Source organism: Cavia porcellus, unplaced genomic scaffold (assembly GCF_034190915.1).
Source record: "Cavia porcellus strain 051 isolate PalLab524CR breed Dunkin Hartley unplaced genomic scaffold, mCavPor4.1 scaffold_2, whole genome shotgun sequence".
NCBI lineage: Eukaryota > Metazoa > Chordata > Mammalia > Rodentia > Caviidae > Cavia > Cavia porcellus.
In genome coordinates this window covers 131,887,488-131,905,886 of record NW_026947485.1, presented here as the reverse complement: position 1 = coordinate 131,905,886, position 18,399 = coordinate 131,887,488, and the positions used below count along the sequence as shown (strand labels likewise).

Sequence of the window (18,399 nt, the reverse complement as noted above, 5' to 3'; positions counted from 1 at the left end):
TTAAGCCCAAAGAATCTAAACAAATAAAGTAAACCAAACGAAGCCTTAAAAATCAAATCAAATGTAGTTTTAAAAAAAAACTCTCAAAATCATCAGGGGGAAAAAAAACAACCCTGACATATTACATATAGTGGTAATTCAAAGTACCACTGCTTTCTTAATAGAGAATAGTCTCTATACAGAGACTAGAAAATGACAGAACATCACCTTTGGTTTTTCTATAGAATTTATATTATAAATATTAGGTCCATATAAACATGTATCCAAAATAATCAATTTTCATCACTTTTACCAATAAGGTAACACATAATCCAACTTAACAAAATGGGCAAAAGATTTAAATAGCCGTCTCACAAAAGAAGATATGCTAATGGGCAAAAGATAACTGCCAGTAGATGTCAGGGAAATGAAATTAGAACCTCTCTGAGATCTAATGGATTAATAAATCCATTAGACTGTCCACAATTAAGAAGATTACACTAAATTAATAAGCACTTTCATACACCACTGATGGCAATGTGAACTGGTACAACCAGTTTGGTTAAAAAGTAAAACACATAGCTACAAGATAACTCCTAGGGTATTTGCCCAAAGGAAACAAAGACAAATATCTGCATGAAGACTTGACCAGCATACTCACAGCAGCTTTAGCTATAAGAGCCCTGAACAAAACAAATGTCCACCAAGTAGTAAACATACAAAGTATGCTCCATCTGTACAAGGGATTATTACTTAGTAATTTTTTAAAAAAGGAATCGATATGCTATGTGAAAGAAGCCAGAACTAAAAGAAGTATAAACACTCCTCATTTAATGACCAAGTTACACACCTATAACCAGGTCCTTAAATGAACTGATCACTAAATGAGAAATTGTATATAGTATGTATACTACAATATTCAGAGCAAAGAAATAACAAACTCTAACTTGATGACTTTGCTTTTATTTATGTAAATATTATATATACAGTACTACACTGTAATATATAAAACTAATCCTGTACTATACATTTCAATTAGCAAAAATTATAGTACTGTATAAACAAGGTGCTTTGTACAAAAAAAGAGACTGAGGCTTTATGACCAAGATGTTCAGAACTGACCAACAAAAATGATCGGTCATAAGCCCAAGCAGTGGGTCATTAGTCTGAGCAGCGCACCTCAGTTTTAAGTCCCACTACAGTCATTAAACAAGGAATATCTGTACTATGATTCCATTCTATAAAACCTTTAAAATTTATATACAATTCTAGAAGATGCATGACAGATAGCAGATCATTGACTAACGAAGGAGGGAGATAGAGGGATGGGTGGATTGTAAAGTTTTTCTTTTTGTTTTGCCTTGACTTTACATTTAGAAACTACAACACCAACAATCAGAGATATGTAACACTTCAATTCTCTGATTTTGAGAGGATTATGCATTTGAACAATTACTACATAATCACATGCCAGACTCCAGGTCTCTTATCCACAATTACTTTCAGTCCACTCACACAAAGTAACAATATGCAAAGTCTTCATTTAGTATAAAAGCATTTTTGGTAGTTACTATAAACACCAAAAAAATGGAGAACTAATTCTCCATGTTAGCAAGTGTTTTGAATAAATGAGTTAAGGTGGGTAAGTGTATCATCTACTTTTCCAGAACTCCATGTTCAATCAGTGGAATCAATATGTACATTCTAGGATATGTATGTTTACATTTGGTCACAGTTTACTATATATTTTGGGAGAGGGAAAGGAAAGACAGTTTTAGGGTAGTTACTGATAAACTTAGACCTTCGAGCTTCAATCTCTATTTTATCATGGAAAAATACAACACTGAAGTCCACAGAAAGCCCTCAAGAACCAATTACAACCCTAGTATGGCCAGGTTAGTACACTATATGGCCTTGCAACAACTTTATTTATTCTGAAATGCACCTAGTAATCAAAGATCTGACAGGTATTTTAAAATTATCTAGTGATCATCCCCTAAGCTCAAGGATACAAGTGAAAAACACTTAGAAACTGCTACTTGTTTAGAACTAGAAATAACTTTTGCACTATCCCACACAAGTAGTTTTTACATTAACTTCTGCTAGCATACCTGGAGTATAAAATAAAATGAAATTATTTATACACAATTTCATAAAACACAAATCTAGTTTGCTATTAGAAACAAGAAAAAAAGAGAACATTAAAACACAATTGGGCAAGAGTAAACTTTGAAACCAACAACTAAGGCATGAAAGTCCTGTAGACAAAAGACACACTTCTCACATTGCTATATATGGAGACATACTATCTGGCCACATATTATGTTTCATATAAGGGAAGTCAGTACAAGAGTGAATGCCCCTTCCCATATCGTTTGATTTTATGGGATAAACAGGACCTTAAATGGAGTGAGTGTGTGTGTGTGTAGAGACAGAGGGACACAGAAACAAAGAGACTTGTGGAGGAGAGAGCTTGAAGGTGGTAGTTGGTAGAACAAAATTAGTTTGGATTTAAGCAAGTCTTAGGTACTAACTAAACTCATCAAATTTGCTCTGAGAAAAGGACAAGAGAAAAACTCTCCAACCATTTTATGATGAGACTTGGCTCCAATTTATAACATACCTGCATTTCACATTAAAAAAATGCCAATCAGGATTGTAAGAGTTCAGCCCTCCACATGTAAAACATCTAAATGAAAATCAGTGTGCAAGCTCCCCGATTGTCAGCCAAATGGAAATTATAGCTACTTAATTACAAACTAACTGTCTATTCCAGATATACTCAAACTCCACAGGCTTGTCCCAGGTGCAGTGCTTGTGAATATATCAATGCAAGTAATTTATGTTCCCAAAGATCCCACCATCACTCCCCCCCCCCCCATAAAAGAAACTTGACTCTTTTTGTAAAGGTCTTCTTCACTCCATGGCAGGCAAGTATAGACAAATTCAGTTCCTGGGTCCACAGATCAGGACAAGTAAGAAAAAAAAAAAATAGCTGATCTTCACCATGTAGCCCTTTAATTCATTCAAGATCGACCTAGGAAAGTAGCAAAAGGCTGAGAAGTTAACTCTACTTTTGTAATGTAGCTCTACTTTTGTAAACTGGAAATTTGCTGGTGTTGGGAAAGGAGCAGTTGTTAAACCCTTCAGTATAAACAGAAATTGGTGTCCAAGGATTTATCTTAGTGGCAATAAGCGTCTGACTGCCAAGTGCAAGGTCCTGATTTCAAAAGAGAGGAAAGAAATTGGTAAAATGTTTTTAAATGTAATTAAACATCTGTGTCCTCACTTCGGAATCAGCCAAGACCGAAAGGTATATAATCCTCAAATAAGCAAGGGATGTTAGACATGTCCGCCACAGCATTTCAGCCCCTTGCAGTACAAATCTGTCCTGAGAAACTTGCTGTGCAACTGCACAGCTTCACTGTCCATGGACCATGAACTCCTAAAGTCATTCTTCTATAGCTCCTAAAAAAGGCAAATTTAAGTGAGGCCTGTAGCCCCAGGCCTCTGCAAACCTGAGGCAGGATGATCCCAGGTAGCACAGGCCAGTGGCCCCAGGCCTCTGCAAGACTGAGGCAGGATTATCTCAAACAGCAGAGGCCTATATCCTCAGGATTTTGGACTGAGGCAGGATGATCTCAACTTTGAGTCCAGTCCAGACAACTGATCAACTCAAATCCTGTGGCAAAATAAAAAATGGAAGGGAGGTGGTGTGCTGGGAATAAAGCTCAGTGCAAAAGCCCAGTTCAATCTCCAGTACCATTTTTTTTAAAAAGTAGATTTACTATTTAAAGTAAAAGTTCTAAAGATACGGTATGGGTACCTTTCAAAACCCTAATACCCTTCAGGAAATCTTTGAAGTCAAAACAACTTTCACAGTAATATTATTTTATATTTTATCTCTATTCTGTGATGAGTATACAAAAGTTTCCAGTAGACTATATGAAATGTAATACAATAGAGTGAATGCTGAGGTACATCTGAAAATTCAGTTAAATTCAGTGTTAAACTTAACACTAAAGATTTGCAACAATGTAAAATAATGCCTCTCACCTTCTTGTTTTGGAAAACAACTATTTTTTAATTTAATAGTATTTATGTTAACATGTAAAAACAGATTATTAAATTTTTAAATTGTTTTCTTAGTGTTCATTTCTAACAGTAATCACCTAAAAACAGAACTCACATAAAGGAGGTTTATAGGTCCACAATAAGTTCTGAGAGTATAAAAGGAGCCATAAGACCAAACAGATTAAGAAGCATAAATCTATCTTCAAAAATAAAGAAAAAACTAAACTCTCCAAATAACTTGCTTTGAACATCTTGGGATACCGCATTAGCATACTATTTTAAAGAGCATACTGAACAAATATACACATGAAAAAAATACAGAAAGTTTTTATTACTCCATGACAGGAGAAAAATGGATTTTTTGCATCACTCTGGATACTGAGCTCAGAAAAAAAATAACTACATATGCTTCCCTAAGCATCTCCAGCCAGTAATATGAATTCCAACTTATTCCCATGAACAAATACTATCTTCTTTACTCTACAGTTTCCAGAAACAAACTACCCAAAATAAAGACTCCCATTATACAATGAATTATATCATTTCAAAACTTATTTGTTGAAGCTTTAATTCTTCCACACATCCCATGACTGTACTGGAGATAAGAGCCTCTAGTGAGGGAATTAAGATTAAATGAAATAACAGCAGGTCTCTAAGATTTGTATTCTTAATAGAAGACAGGAAACACCAAATTTTGTTCTTCATTTATGCAACAGAAAGACCATGTGTTAACCTGAATGCCCTCATCAGAAGACAGCCATTCTTGCACCTTGATGTTGGACAATCAGCCTCAGAACTTTGAGAAAAAGTATTGTCTAAACTATGCAATCTGTGTTATTTTATCACTGCAGCCAAAGTAGATCAATACACACTTCCTATACTCTATTCCTGTATTAGTGATGGTGAATCTTTTAGTTTTCAACAATACAAACATGCATGCCATAGGCTTGGCACTACTGTCCTACAAAATCATTCTATAAATATGAGAGTGAAAATTATGGACTTTTTTTTTTGTACTGGAGATCAAACTCAGAACCAGGCAGGTGCTTATGCCGCTGAGCTAAATCCTAAGCCTGGACTTTTCTTTTTAAGGGGGAAGGGAATAGTGAGTCTTATGTCCTTATACTATCATGTACTATAATTTATATTATGTGGCCACTATGGTATTATCTAACTTTTGTTCTCAAAATGACATTTGGTTTTTATCCTGATTTTCATCATCGTAAAAACATCCATAATTTTTCCTCGTTAGGGTCAAATCTAAAATTCATGCTTTTCTATCTCAGCTCATACTACATTCACTCATTATACTAGCTATTCTGTTATGTCACTAACAGAGTCCTGTCTTTAGTGTCCTTGCCCAATGGACAGCTATGACATAGCTTCACCTTCTTACTTTACACAAGGCCACATGAAAACCTATGTGTGACCAATTCATGATTTCTTATCAATTCTGTAGAATATTAGAAAATTCATTTTTAAGCCATGTGTGGTGCTGCACGACTGTAATCAAGCAACTTTTCTCTCACTGCTGAGACGAAACACCTTGCACCCAAAATTAAAGAAGCTAAGATTTAGCTCACAGTTTGTAGAGGTTTCAGCCCATAAACAGGTGGCTTCAAAGCAGGGTGGCAGCAAAAGACAGCAAAGGCAGGAAGAGTGAATGGGGAGAGCAAGCCGCTTTTCCTCCCCTAGTAAGCCTTTTCCTCCCTTAGTAAGCCGTTTACTTGCCCTAGAGCCAATGTAATACTTACATCATATCCCTGATCTCCCCTCGAAGGCTTGGAATGTTTACAAAGTGAGGACCCTGGCTATCTGCTGAATCACTTTAACTTCTCAAGCTGACACAAGAATCAACCATTAAAACACCCTAGAGGGGGCTGGGGATTTAGCTCAGCCACAGGGGCACAGTTGTGAGTTCTAGCCTGGTTTAAAACACACACACACACACACCCTAGAGCACAAACAGCAGTCCTACACAGCATGTCTTCTACATCCTAGGATGTAGAACTGCCCAGTTACTTAAAACTTCTAAACCTCTCAAGTTGACACAATGTATCAAGCATTATACCAATTCCATAGAATATAAGAAAATTTCTTTTTAAGCTAGGCGTGGTGGCACATGCCTATAATCAAGCAAATGAGGCAGGAAGATCACCAAGAGTTCAAGGCCATCCTGGGCTACATAGTGAGTTTAAGGCCAGGGTAAAGTATATAGTGAGATCTTGCCTTAAAAAAACAAACCAAACCAAACCAAAATAAAGCAAATTCTTTTCATGAACTAAATCCAGATGAATTAGTAATTGCTTATGTGGGTCAGTGATGAAGGGTAAAGTGCCCATGTAGGAGTCATCAGGAAAGCCCTTCAACACTGTAGACTGAGAAATCAATCTAACTATACCAGTTAGGTCTCAATGCATACCAGCTCTCAAACTATGAAAGCACGGAAGAAAAAGGAAAATTGTGGTCATTCTTTAAATTCATCTGGAAAACTCTCAGAATAAAAAATTCCTTCTCCCCCACATCACTTTTCTTCCCTCGATCACTAAGGCTGTGTCATATTTAGCACTGTCTTCTCTGTACACAGCACAGGGTCTAAAACACAGCAATAAATGCATTTCACTGGAAAGATAAACTGAATGAACACTAATTAGTTCCAAAAAAGTGATTTGGATTTACTTTATTTGACATAGAGAAGTTTATAGAAAAAAGAAAAAGGCATTTAATTCAATGTTTCTTGAAAAAAAAGGAAAGAAAAATTTCTAAAAGAGTAAAAACAAAACTTTTATTTGCTTGAAAGTTGTTTGAAATAGTATTAATCTCAGATAACATTTATTAAGCAACTGATAATGTAACAGCACTGTGTTAAATGCTAACTATAATAGTAGATACCAGAGAACTGTGCTTTTCTCTTCTGTGTGTAATAGTTTCTAGATGAAGAAGCTGAATTTTCTTTATATGGAACCCAAACCACTTAGAAAATGAAATCCTAAATAAAGTGGTACCTCTTCTTTTGTAACCTGTCCTTCATGTTATCTTGAGCTTCTCTGGGCAGAAGTGTTATTCCGGTGGGACAATATGATCTGTTTATTCCAAGATTTCCGAGGAACAATGGTGGAGATGCAGCTCTCTTCCCATGCAGTCCACCTATGATGTCATCAAATATATATCCCATATATCCTTCACCCTGGAGTCTGATAAAAATCACTAGTTTCTGTGTTTAAGTTCAAAAGTATTATCTTTATGGGGGGAAAAAACAGAAACAAAGAAGCAAAGACTAACAGCAGAATAGAAGTAGGAGGTAAATCGTCAGTGTACCATAGAGTCCCAAAGCCAAAAGGTGCTGCTAAGTTACTTTCATTCAGCAAATATAATAATCATCTCACAACCACTAAAAGAAATACAAATTAATTAGTAACTCTCTTATTAAATTTACTGTCAGGAAACATTTAAAGCAGATAAGAAGTTAAATACAGATTATAGATATGTTTGCTTGTATGTATGATATGAATGAAACAGATTTTGTTAACAGAGCATGAAATACCTTTATACTTTGTTATTCTACCTATTAGGCAAATTATATCTAATACCTGATGCTAAAATTAAAAGTTCTACGAATTATGAAGTTTTGGAATATGGGAACAAACGGTTCTTCTAATTCTTAGGTAACACTACCCAGAAAGTATGGTAAGTTTATAGTAATTGTTAACAATTATGAAATGGAAAATATCCTGCAAAACTGGCTTCAGGAATTTAATAAAGAATTAAGATGGAAGAAATATCATTTATTCCCAAATTTCAAAATCTCACCATGGCTAGAATATGCCCACACTACTCTGTATCTTATGTACCAGAAAAAGTTTGGAGTTTATGCTTACATTTTAGTTTTTAAACTTAATATAGAGGGGCTGGGGATTTAGCTCAGCAGCATAAGCACCTGCGTTGCAAGCAGGCAGTCGTGAGTTCGATCCCTGGTACCAATAAAAATGAAAAAGACAAAAAAAAAAAAAACTTAATATAGAAAAATATCCTAAAATATCTTCAACTAAAAAAATCACAGAGGTTGGGAGTGAAAAGCCAGGATTTGAATGTACCCGTCTGAATGTTCTTCACTATTATGTTACATACTATTCAAAAATTTAACTAATGCAAATTGCATAGAGCTCCAAAATTTTTTTTAAAAAGGTATACAATCTAATTGTTCAAAGAAAAAGGTGTGGAATGCAACCTGTAACTCTCAGTCTGACAGTTTGCAAAGAGCCTACCAACATACGCAATAATTAATTCTGATAATGTAAGCTCCTCATGTACATGGACCATGTTAAATTCATATTTGTACTATAATTAACAACAAAGCTTAGAACAGTTAACAGAGAGTAAAAAGATATTTTAATGTATTTAGAACGTTATTTTTCAAAAAGAAAAATGGACACAAGTAAACGGCAAAGTAATATTAAAATATTGTTCATGTTGGCAATTTTAAAAAATACTTATAAATAATCTATTTTTATTCTATCTCCACTACCAACATTGCCCCCATTCAAAAAAAAAATGGAGTTTTGGAGAACTAGTTTGCTACATTTTTATTCTAGGTATTACAAAAATGAATAACAAATTATTAGTATGATGTAAAAACTCAATAAAAAAAGATGAGAAAATATAAAAAGAAAAAAATTTTATATCTATTTGAACTCTAGTATTCTCTGGTTTCAATAAAATACAATAATCCCAAAGCATCCATCTTTGAAAATTTTATATATGTAAATACTAAATATTTACAAAATCTATAATGATTTATATAATTTCTATGATTTATAATTTAAATATAATAGCAATATATTTCTATATTTTTCTTAATTTCCACAATACAAAACTAAAAAAATTTTAAATTTACATTAATATATAATGTTCTAATAATAGCTACTGAAATCTTAAACAAATAGTCATTCAGAAACACTGTCAATGCCATAACAAGGACAAAAATATTGCCAGTGTCAAATGAAGCACTATAGTTAAAACCCTAGCTATAAGACACCTCTAAAAAGCATCAAGCTGCCAAGTACAACATAATATACCACAGACTAAAAAACAAAGCGATTAATACAGGAGTGAAAACTGAGAGCATTTATTTGCTTTATCTTTACATTTGTCATTACAGCAAGGATGAAATCCACATAAAGACATGCCATTTTATTCATTTAAGAGATAGCCATTGTCATTAATAAGAAAACCAAATTATTTTAGCTCTCACTTTAAAGTTCCTTTTCTTTTCCTATACTAAATTTACACTATTTATATCAAACTTTTCCACTAATCAAATTAACGATTTTTATATTGTCAATATATATGTCATAATATACATCAAGCAATCCTTAATGATTCTAAGGGAACCTCTTAAAAAGATTTAGCTATATAAAAGGAAATGAAATTGTCAGGGATGGCTAAATATTTATGCTGGTTAATGGCAAGAAAACCTGTGTATACTTTTGTAAGTTCTAAAGGTAAAAGCTTATTCTTAATTCCATCAACTGTAGTTTTAAAAGAATATCTTAGCCCATAGATGACAAACCTTTTAGAGCTTACAGTGATAACGAACAGCCTGCTGCAGCATGCACGCTATAGGTTTTTTACCACTGCCTTAGCCTCTGGTAATTCTTTAAATTGAAAACATGCATTAGGCACATTGAATATCTGTGAATTACTGAACAGAGAATGGGTATCACTGAATCGGTTTTGCAAAGGAAATTAATAATTCTTTATTGTATACAGAAGGCTCTATGAGTTAGAACTCAGCTGGTGAATAAATTTGCCAGACCTGATCTCAGATGGTTTGAACAAAGAACTATTTTACTGAAAATTTTCTGAAACACATTTTCATCTTACTCATCAGATACAAAACCAAACTATATAACAGTCCTAAATCTCTACAACAATAATTTTCCCATCATTTCACAACTGAGTGGCAATTTTCTTATAATTAACCCATTTTTTTAAATTAGTGATGGTTACTTAAAAGGCTAGAATTGAAACTTTTTTTCTACCAATACCCACTGTCAAACTATGTGTCCAAGAAACTATGCACAGCCAGATGTGGTAGCCCATACCTCTAATTCCAGCACTCTAGAAGGTCGAGGCAAGACGATCACAAAATTAAGCCTTATCTATATAGCCTAGTGAGATCCTATTCCAGTTGTCTGGTAAACACTACCACAGTTGTCTGGTCAGCATTTGTTGTGAGAGGAAGGAAGCACACCAAACCCACACAGGTGTCCTTCGATCACCTCTGGTTTTCCAGTTTCTCCAAGTGAAAAAGCTCTCCCCTCTGAAATATCAGGACACTTTCTTTAACTTCTTTCATCCCACAGTACTGGCTTGGTCTCCCCTACAAAGTACCCCCAGAGGCAGGAGACTCTAGAATCAACCAGTTTATCACCACCCGCCCACCCCCCCACCCCCCATTCCCCCCCACCCCGGCTCATCTCAAGAAGTCCACACAACTGGCTCCAGTTTTGTTTCAGTGACTACATTCCTGAAATACATGGAATGTCCAAGAGGAACTTCACGGAGCAACACAAATGAGGAGGAAAAGAACTTCAAAAGGTCTCTTACAATTAACCTTCACTCTTCATTGTTTTTTGAAACTCCCTTGGAAGCATGAATTTTTTTTTTTAATTTGGCAAATGACTTTGGTAAATGGTTTCCTCCTAGTTTAGATTCTAAATTTGAAATTTAAAAAATTACTGATTCATTGTTCAATCATAAGCACCAAAAGAAAACTGAAACAGAACCAGGCAAGAATTCTAAGTGATTGCTATCATTGTGGGAAAAGGTAGAGAGCTCTAGTTTATAGTTATCTTCATCGTTGTCATGGTCATCTTCTTCCTCTTCTTGAAACCAAATCTAAAACATTCAGGAGACTGAGCATTCCTTACAAGTGACTATGAATTTTCTAACTATGACAGAATGAGATAAAATTCCTGAGAAATGCTTTCCATCTCCTGTCAGAGCTTGCAAATGCCAGCCTTAACTCTTCCATTGCTACACAATTCCTTTTGTGTAACCAGATCTACTAACCTCCTCCCTCCCATCCCTCACTCTTTCAGCTGCATGCAACAGCATCCTTGCTTCCCAACACAGGCTCATTTCTTAGCCACAGATCTGTATGATCATTTTTAAAATCTCTGGCTATCAGCTTCCTCTTTACCCCCAAATCTCTACATTTCTTTCCTCTTCAGCAATAATTCTCAACTCTCAATTTTCCCTAAAGATCTTTGTAGCATCTGAAGTTCTTAGGGGTTAAAATGGACTTCTTAATCATCCTTCTTTGGAAACAGAAATTATTAATGTTCTACTTTCTGTCCAGTAACTGTAGGCAACAAGCAGCCTTCTCTACAAACGCTACCAGATATAAGCAGAGCCATACCACCACTAAAGATCCAAAATATCCCTCAGTTCTCAACCTTCTACTTTTTGTTTGGTTTGTTGGTTGGCTGGGTTTGTTTTGTTAACACTCAGAAAAAGTACCTATATAGAGAATCCAATTTTTAAAAGATTTTGTCTGGTCATACAGCACTATTATGGAAATGTCTAGTAGCTCAGCTCCAGCCCTGTATAGCTTCAAGGCATGAAATGACTAACAGAAAATGAACACACTCTGCTCTGCACCTCAACTGCCAAGAATCAAAGGCCTAATTTGAGTCTAATTCATATTCTGGAGCAATCTTGCTTAAATTCACTTCATATCTAAATTTCTTAATGTTTTCACAAAGAAGCTAATAGTGCTGCTGCATCCTAACAGAAATACTACACTGAATCAGCAGAGATGTGTGAGCTTACTAGTGACAGAGGTTATTAAGAACAAGTTACATGGACGATTCTGTACATTTCCTTCATAATCAGAATGTTGCCTTGGATAAAGCTGCTTTTTTATTTTTACACTTTCATACTAGCATGAAAACAAACAATTCTTCCAATTTGTTTCTCATATTTAGGTCAGCACTATCTGATGACAGTTTTGTGTTTGTTTAAACTATGACTACCAGAAAATCTGCTTGAAAATGAGCAGTCAAAAGAGGGTGACTTACAGAGCAGAAACCCATCCCTCACTTATTTTCCATGTGACAATTTCCTTATAATCAATCTTTCTATCACTCAAATTGCATTCCCAAAGCCATACAAAGATCAATAATAACCACTGATTAGAACCATTTCTAACGTCTTGAGCCACTCCTGGGAATGTGTATGGGACAACAAAGGATGTTTCTACTACTTCTATTTTAAAAATTGCATTTTTATTATAGCGCAGTCTGAGATTATTAACAATACTGTCAATTTTTAAATAGCCTTTTTTCCCCAAACATGTCACAGAGAACCTTCTCTTATTAACAGAAATTATGATCTCACATTTCATAGGGTTTTCTCTCAAGGCAGTAATTTATCATACAACTACATCTGTTTCTGTATCTGTATGTACAAAATGTGATAACCTCACATTTTTGAGAAATGACACTAACAATATGATCAGAAAAACATGTGTACCTGCAGAACAACTATTACTTATAAGATGAAAAGATAAATCACAATTGTGTACTTCTCTACAACCCACAAATACATAACTTATTGCCAAGACTTTCCATTGTGGAAACTGGAAAATACTTTCAACTGAATACCAATCTGAAAACAAAAACAGAAGTGATTTCATAAAATACGAAAGCTCTTATTGTTTTATTCTGTACCAGGCTACAGTAATAAAGTATTCATGAAGACTAAGTTTGTATAGAAAAAAAAGATAAAGTGATCAAACTATGTTTTCATTTCTGGAACTGTACAATACCAATGCATTCCCAATCTCTGGATTTACTTCAGATCACAGGCCAAACAGAAAGTAAAAATAAAATATTTTGTAACAGCAACTCCACACAGCAGGAAACTCATTCATCAGCATGTTTCCAAACCCTGAATTTACCTCATAAAGTCAAATTTCTAGTAAAAATCACTAGAGATCCAAAGCCAGAACACATATCCAGCCTTCATCACAGTCAGCAGTCCCTCCCAAGGGCAAGGCCAAAAATATCTCCTGAGCCAAACAGAAATTCCTGGCGCAAAGGTTCACCCTTATAAGCCTTTTCTTTAGACACGCATTTTAAATCAGTTGCAGCAGCATATTACCTGTACAGATGTTCAGGAAAGGAACCTACCAACATCTGCAGGCAGAGTAACAGGGCTTAAGAAATAAGCCTTACCAGCAGCAGTATCTGACATAAAATAGGGAAACTACAGAAAACCCCATAATGGTGTGCATGAGTAACAGAACACCAGAATGACATGACAGAAACTAAATTCACTTCCCTTATAAATTTACAGGTCAGAGGTAGAAACGACTCACAAGATTTTAACTGAGAAATGCAGTCCTATATTATTAAAAGTATTTTTGTTACACTCCCATATCTCTATAAACAAATATATAAGGAGTGTTAAGTGGGAAAAAGCTTAAATTTGATAAATATTGTGCTAATAAATTCTAAGACAATAAAATATTCTTCCACAAAATGCCCAGACCTATAGGAAAATTATATGTGCCTATATTTTGCACTCAGTGGAGTCAGCAAAAAAATAAACTTTCTACAGTACCTGTCACTTTTGAAGACACTAGTAAATGCCTACCCCACTTTAAATCTGAAAAGCACTTTAAAATCCCAGCATCTAATTTCTTGTTGACTTTGGATGTTAGTTTCTTGTTAAAAGTCATTCCATGAGACTTCAAGGAATGACTGCTATATTAACTAAAATGATACACTGCTTATCTGTCTGCAGCATCAACTCTAAAAATCTGCAAGATAAGATAGAAAAGGATTAGAAATCTAATTTCCAACATGAAAACTAAAGCATTACTTTTTTGTTATTGTTGTTCTCTGGGATTTTCCATTGTCTTCTCAAATGTCACTATGCAAATATTCACAGATAAAATAGGATATTCTCTGAAGGGAGAAAATAATTTTAAGACGAGAATGTACTTTAATTCTGCAGGTGAAAATTTAGCAAATCAGCTAGCATTAATCGAGCAATGAGGTGACTCAAGCCTTGTCATGGAGACCATTTTTTAGGTGAAATTTCACATTTAAAATCCCATAAACAGTGAACCTCCAAGTATTCTGCCTAGAGCAAAAAAATATGCCACCAGAATATTTATTTGCAAAGGTTTAAGGATCTGGATCGGTCATGTTTTACACTCAAGTAGTAGATGGCCTCTATGGTTCCTTTCAGTTCCAATCTTCCTTAATTCTGAGTAACTTTACCAGACTCTTCTGAGAGCTTAGTAATTACAAACAGAACTCGAATAGGTCAGAGAATTCACAAAGTTGTCATCAGTAAGCCTGATTAAACAACACAGAAAGATGGCAAAAGAATAAAGCATTCTGAAGCAGGAATAAGGAGAATATGAGCAGTTCGCAGCCCCATGAATAAAACACAGCATACAACACAGTCTGGCAGGGTTTTGGACAGAGTGGACAACCTCTGGTTGCCTCTGTGAGGTGGCAACTAACTCACCCAACCAGGGACAGACTTAGTAGTCTCCTAATGGTTTACTCTTCCTGAAGTAGCCAAACTCCTGCTGCTAAACCATGTCAACCAGAGAGCGAGTCTCCTAATTTTAGCGCAGTCTCCTCTATTAACAGTTTTCCTACTTCAGAGCAAAATCCATTTCTCAACGCTGCAAAATGGTAAGACACCTCGCCTCTCTATGGTGACTCTCTCACTTATGGTCCAAACAAAAGCCATCATTTTGACTCGGGTGAGATTAAGTCTTCCATCCTGTAAAAGGGCTGTGGCTATCTCCAGGGTACAGGCACCTGCGCTGGCTCTACCCTCAGTCACCATTGTGCTGTCACCGTGACAGACTCAAGATTCTTTTTTTTTTTTTTTTTTAAACGAGTCCCGACTGACAAACGGATCATCTCCTCGCTCTCGAGCGGATGACAGGAAGCGCGATCGCCTTGCCGCAGACGGGCGGGTGGCAGTGCAGTCCGCACCTCGGCGGCAGCCACAACGCAGCTAGCGAACCCTCCAAAGTTTCTCCTCCTCCCACCCTGGCGGCCAGCCGAGCCGGCGCCCCCAGCTGAGCCGGCGGGAAGAGCCGAGCCTGCGACCTGCTGAAGGGCAGGGACAGCTCCCGGGCGCCGCCGCGCCAGCTGGCTCCGCTCCCGCCGGCCGGGCGCGGGAGTCAGAAGCGACCCCGCCTTCTATGGGCGACCCAAGGCTGCCAACTTTTCCGCGGCCCCTCCGCGGCCCAAACTTTGCGGGCCGCTTACCCGGCCGCGGCCGCGGCCGGGACCGCGCGGCGCCGACCTTCACGCCCGCCCGAGCCCCCCACCGCCTTCCCGGGTGCCCCCTCCCCGTGCTCCTATCCCGGGTGGGAACCTCGAGACTGCGGCCCCTTCCCACAGCCCACGGCCCCCGGGGACCCTGGGAGCCCAGTCCTGGCGCCTAGGGCTGCCCGCTCACCATTGGTGAAAGGCTCCATCTTCCCCCCTTCGCGGCTCCGCTCGGCGCGAGCGCCCAAGCTTCCTACTCAAAGAGCTGAAGCGGCCCTGCCGACTGAGCATGCCCAGCGCGGCCGCCCGGGGCTGCCGGGGAGGTGCGCGAGGGGCGACGCCGCTCCGCCACTCTGGTTACGCCGTGCCGGGTTTTCCCGACCGCTGCAGAAAGGGAGAGGGAGGCGAAGCGATGAGCGCCGCCCAACTCTGGAGGGCTTGGGGGCGGGGCCATGTTAAGGCCCGCCCCCCGGAAGTGCCCCAGACGTGAAGCCGCCGAGTCCGAAGCGCTTTCACTTCTTCTGGCTAGGTGATATCCCGCTGCATTCCGTTGGGCTTTGCGTGCCGCAACACCCGCAGTGTCCCTGCAAAGCACAGTCCCGGAGAGCTGACGTCTCAAAAATGGAAAGCAAACAGAAAACACGCGACCGTGAAAACGCCACGCTGTGCCTCAAATGGCGCCCCGCTAAAGAGTAGTTCGTCTGTTGGGCGCGGCGAAAAGCGGCCTCGCTGAGGTGCCACTGAGGCCGCGGCCTGAGGGCACAGTCGCCTCTGGACCGCGAAGCGTAGGCTGCCCGGAGACCTTGTCGGCTCGGTTCGGGTAGCTGGGGAGCAGGCCCAGCCCTGGAACTGCGCTGGAACTGGGACGTCGCGGGGGCGGGGACGCCCAGGTCCTGTCCTTAGGTTGAGGCTCCGAATATAAGCGGATAGCAAAACCCGGCCAAGATCACCCGGTCCGGGCCCGCAGGGACTACAGGAAAGGGCTGAGGCCCTCGCGATCCCCGCCCTAAATCAACACTTGCGGTTTCCTGGGGTGCGGCGGCTGGGGCTGGGGACACTAGGCCTTAGAAGCTGTCTTCGCCGCCTGTGCTCCCGACCCTCACGCCGTGGCCCCTACCGCCGCGTCCTTCTCTCCGGGGCCAAATCCGAGCAGCCCCTGCAAGCTTGGGGCCCTCTCAGCTCCGACGATGCTCGTCCGCGCCCGCTTCCTTATTCCTCTCCTCTAACCCGACACCGTCGACACCCTTTCCGTGGAGGCCTCTGCGCTCCCGCCAGCAGCCCCGGCCCCTGCAGAGACTTGGCTCTCGCTGCGCCCCAGTGCGCCTGCCAACTGTCACAAGCTCGGAGGCTGTCAACAGCAGGGCGTGCAAACAAGCCTCTTGGAGCGCACAAACAGCCTGAGCAAACAGGAACGGCGGGATGTTTTTTGATCAACACTAGAATTATAAATTAGATTCAAAGAAGATCGAAACACAGTATTGTATTTTAAAATGACAATTGCATTACATTTCCTACTTCCCAACCTGTCTTTAGAATTTGCAATGGACTTAGAATTGGACTGAGAATAAAAGCAAAATTCCCTCCCTAACGGGGACCGCATCACACATATTCGTTAAGATACGGCCACAAAGGCCTTTCTGTTCAGTCGCCAAATTCTCCTGTGCTGTTAGCTACCCACCCCACTCGCGTGTTCCTTGCATAAGGACTGTTCCTCGTGCTTGGTACTTTCTCTGCTGATTCTTCTTGTCATTTAGGTCTCAGCTCAGAGAACCCTTCACTGACCACACACCTAAAATAGCTACAAACATAATCCATTTATATTGACCCGACTTTATTCCTGCCCCCCACCCTGTACTCACAAGCCTTTAAAACAATGTTTTTGGTTTGTCACTTACCAGTCTTCCTCTCAAGCATACATGTTAAGCCATTGTATTCTAATGACTAAATAAATGTGCGATGAATACTTTTTTAGCTGAGTAAGTGAATGGTATTTACAGTTCTTATTCACTGATATTAAAAACCCTTCAACAAACATCTCAGTATTGAATGTCTCTAATTGTTGTGTTTGTGGTCAGTCATTACAGAGAAAATATCTGTATTATAGGATACCTCAAACTCAGTCTCTCTCTCTCTCTCTCTCTCTCTCTCTCTTTCTCTCTCTCTCTGTCTTTCTCCTCTCTCCTCATCCTCTGAAAGATAATCAGGGCCCCTGAAAGGGCATTTCATAGCCACAAATAGAAAGTGAACCACAGGGCATATAGTGTTTCAGTGTTCACATATTATATATTATAAGTAAAGCTGGATTCTGTGTAAATAACCCCTCATAATGTATGGCTTAGATAGAAAACTTTTTCCCCCATGTTTCAGGTCATGTCATGATCCTTTGGCGTTATTTTTGTAGCCAAAGCACTTTAGTACCAGAGATATTTAAAACTCCATAGCTTGTTAAATCGCCTCACCTCACCTCACCTCATCTCACCTGTAAGTCACAGTCTATCATGCTTTGAAGTGTGAAACACATTATCTTGTGTTTTGTTTGAAATGCTTCAAGGCTGCAGACTTGTGGTTAAAAAGGCTTCACCACTGCAGTGACAAATAAAGGTGGATGATGGTACCTTTCTGAGATTTTTTTAAACATAAAAACAAATAATCTCTTCCAATTTCTTGTCTCTCCTTCCTGAGATATCGGACTATATATTAGTTGTAAAAAGACTAAACAAAACTAGGATGTTTCCGAATCTTACCTATCCTCAAAACAAATTTTGTTTTGTTTTGTTGGATACTAGTTTACATTTGCCTTCCTAAAGCCTATTTTGTTTTGTTTTGTTTTGTTTTGTTTTTTGGTTTTTTTTGCGACAGGATCTCACAGTGTAGTTCAGGCTGGCCTTGAACTCAGTGATTCCCTTGCCTCTGTCTCCCAAGAGATTGGGATTGTAGGCATGCGTCACCATGCCCAGTAAGTCTCTATTGAGAGAAAAAGATTGCATGATTTTACTAGTGAAACACCTTACACTTCTATCTTTAACTTTCCTCC

The 18,399-nt window shown here is 38.6% G+C and overlaps 1 protein-coding gene across 1 annotated transcript in view; it reads right to left on the bottom strand.

The window, feature by feature from the left end:
- Lnpep (leucyl and cystinyl aminopeptidase) overlaps nucleotides 1-17,144 on the bottom strand; it is an 84,606-nt gene extending 67,462 nt beyond the window's left edge. The window contains exon 1 of the mRNA XM_063245406.1: nucleotides 15,556-17,144. Coding sequence (XP_063101476.1) covers nucleotides 15,556-15,574 — 19 coding nt within the window. The 5' untranslated portion in view covers nucleotides 15,575-17,144. The remainder of the gene's footprint in view (nucleotides 1-15,555) is intronic.
- Between the last annotated feature and the right edge of the window lie 1,255 nt (nucleotides 17,145-18,399).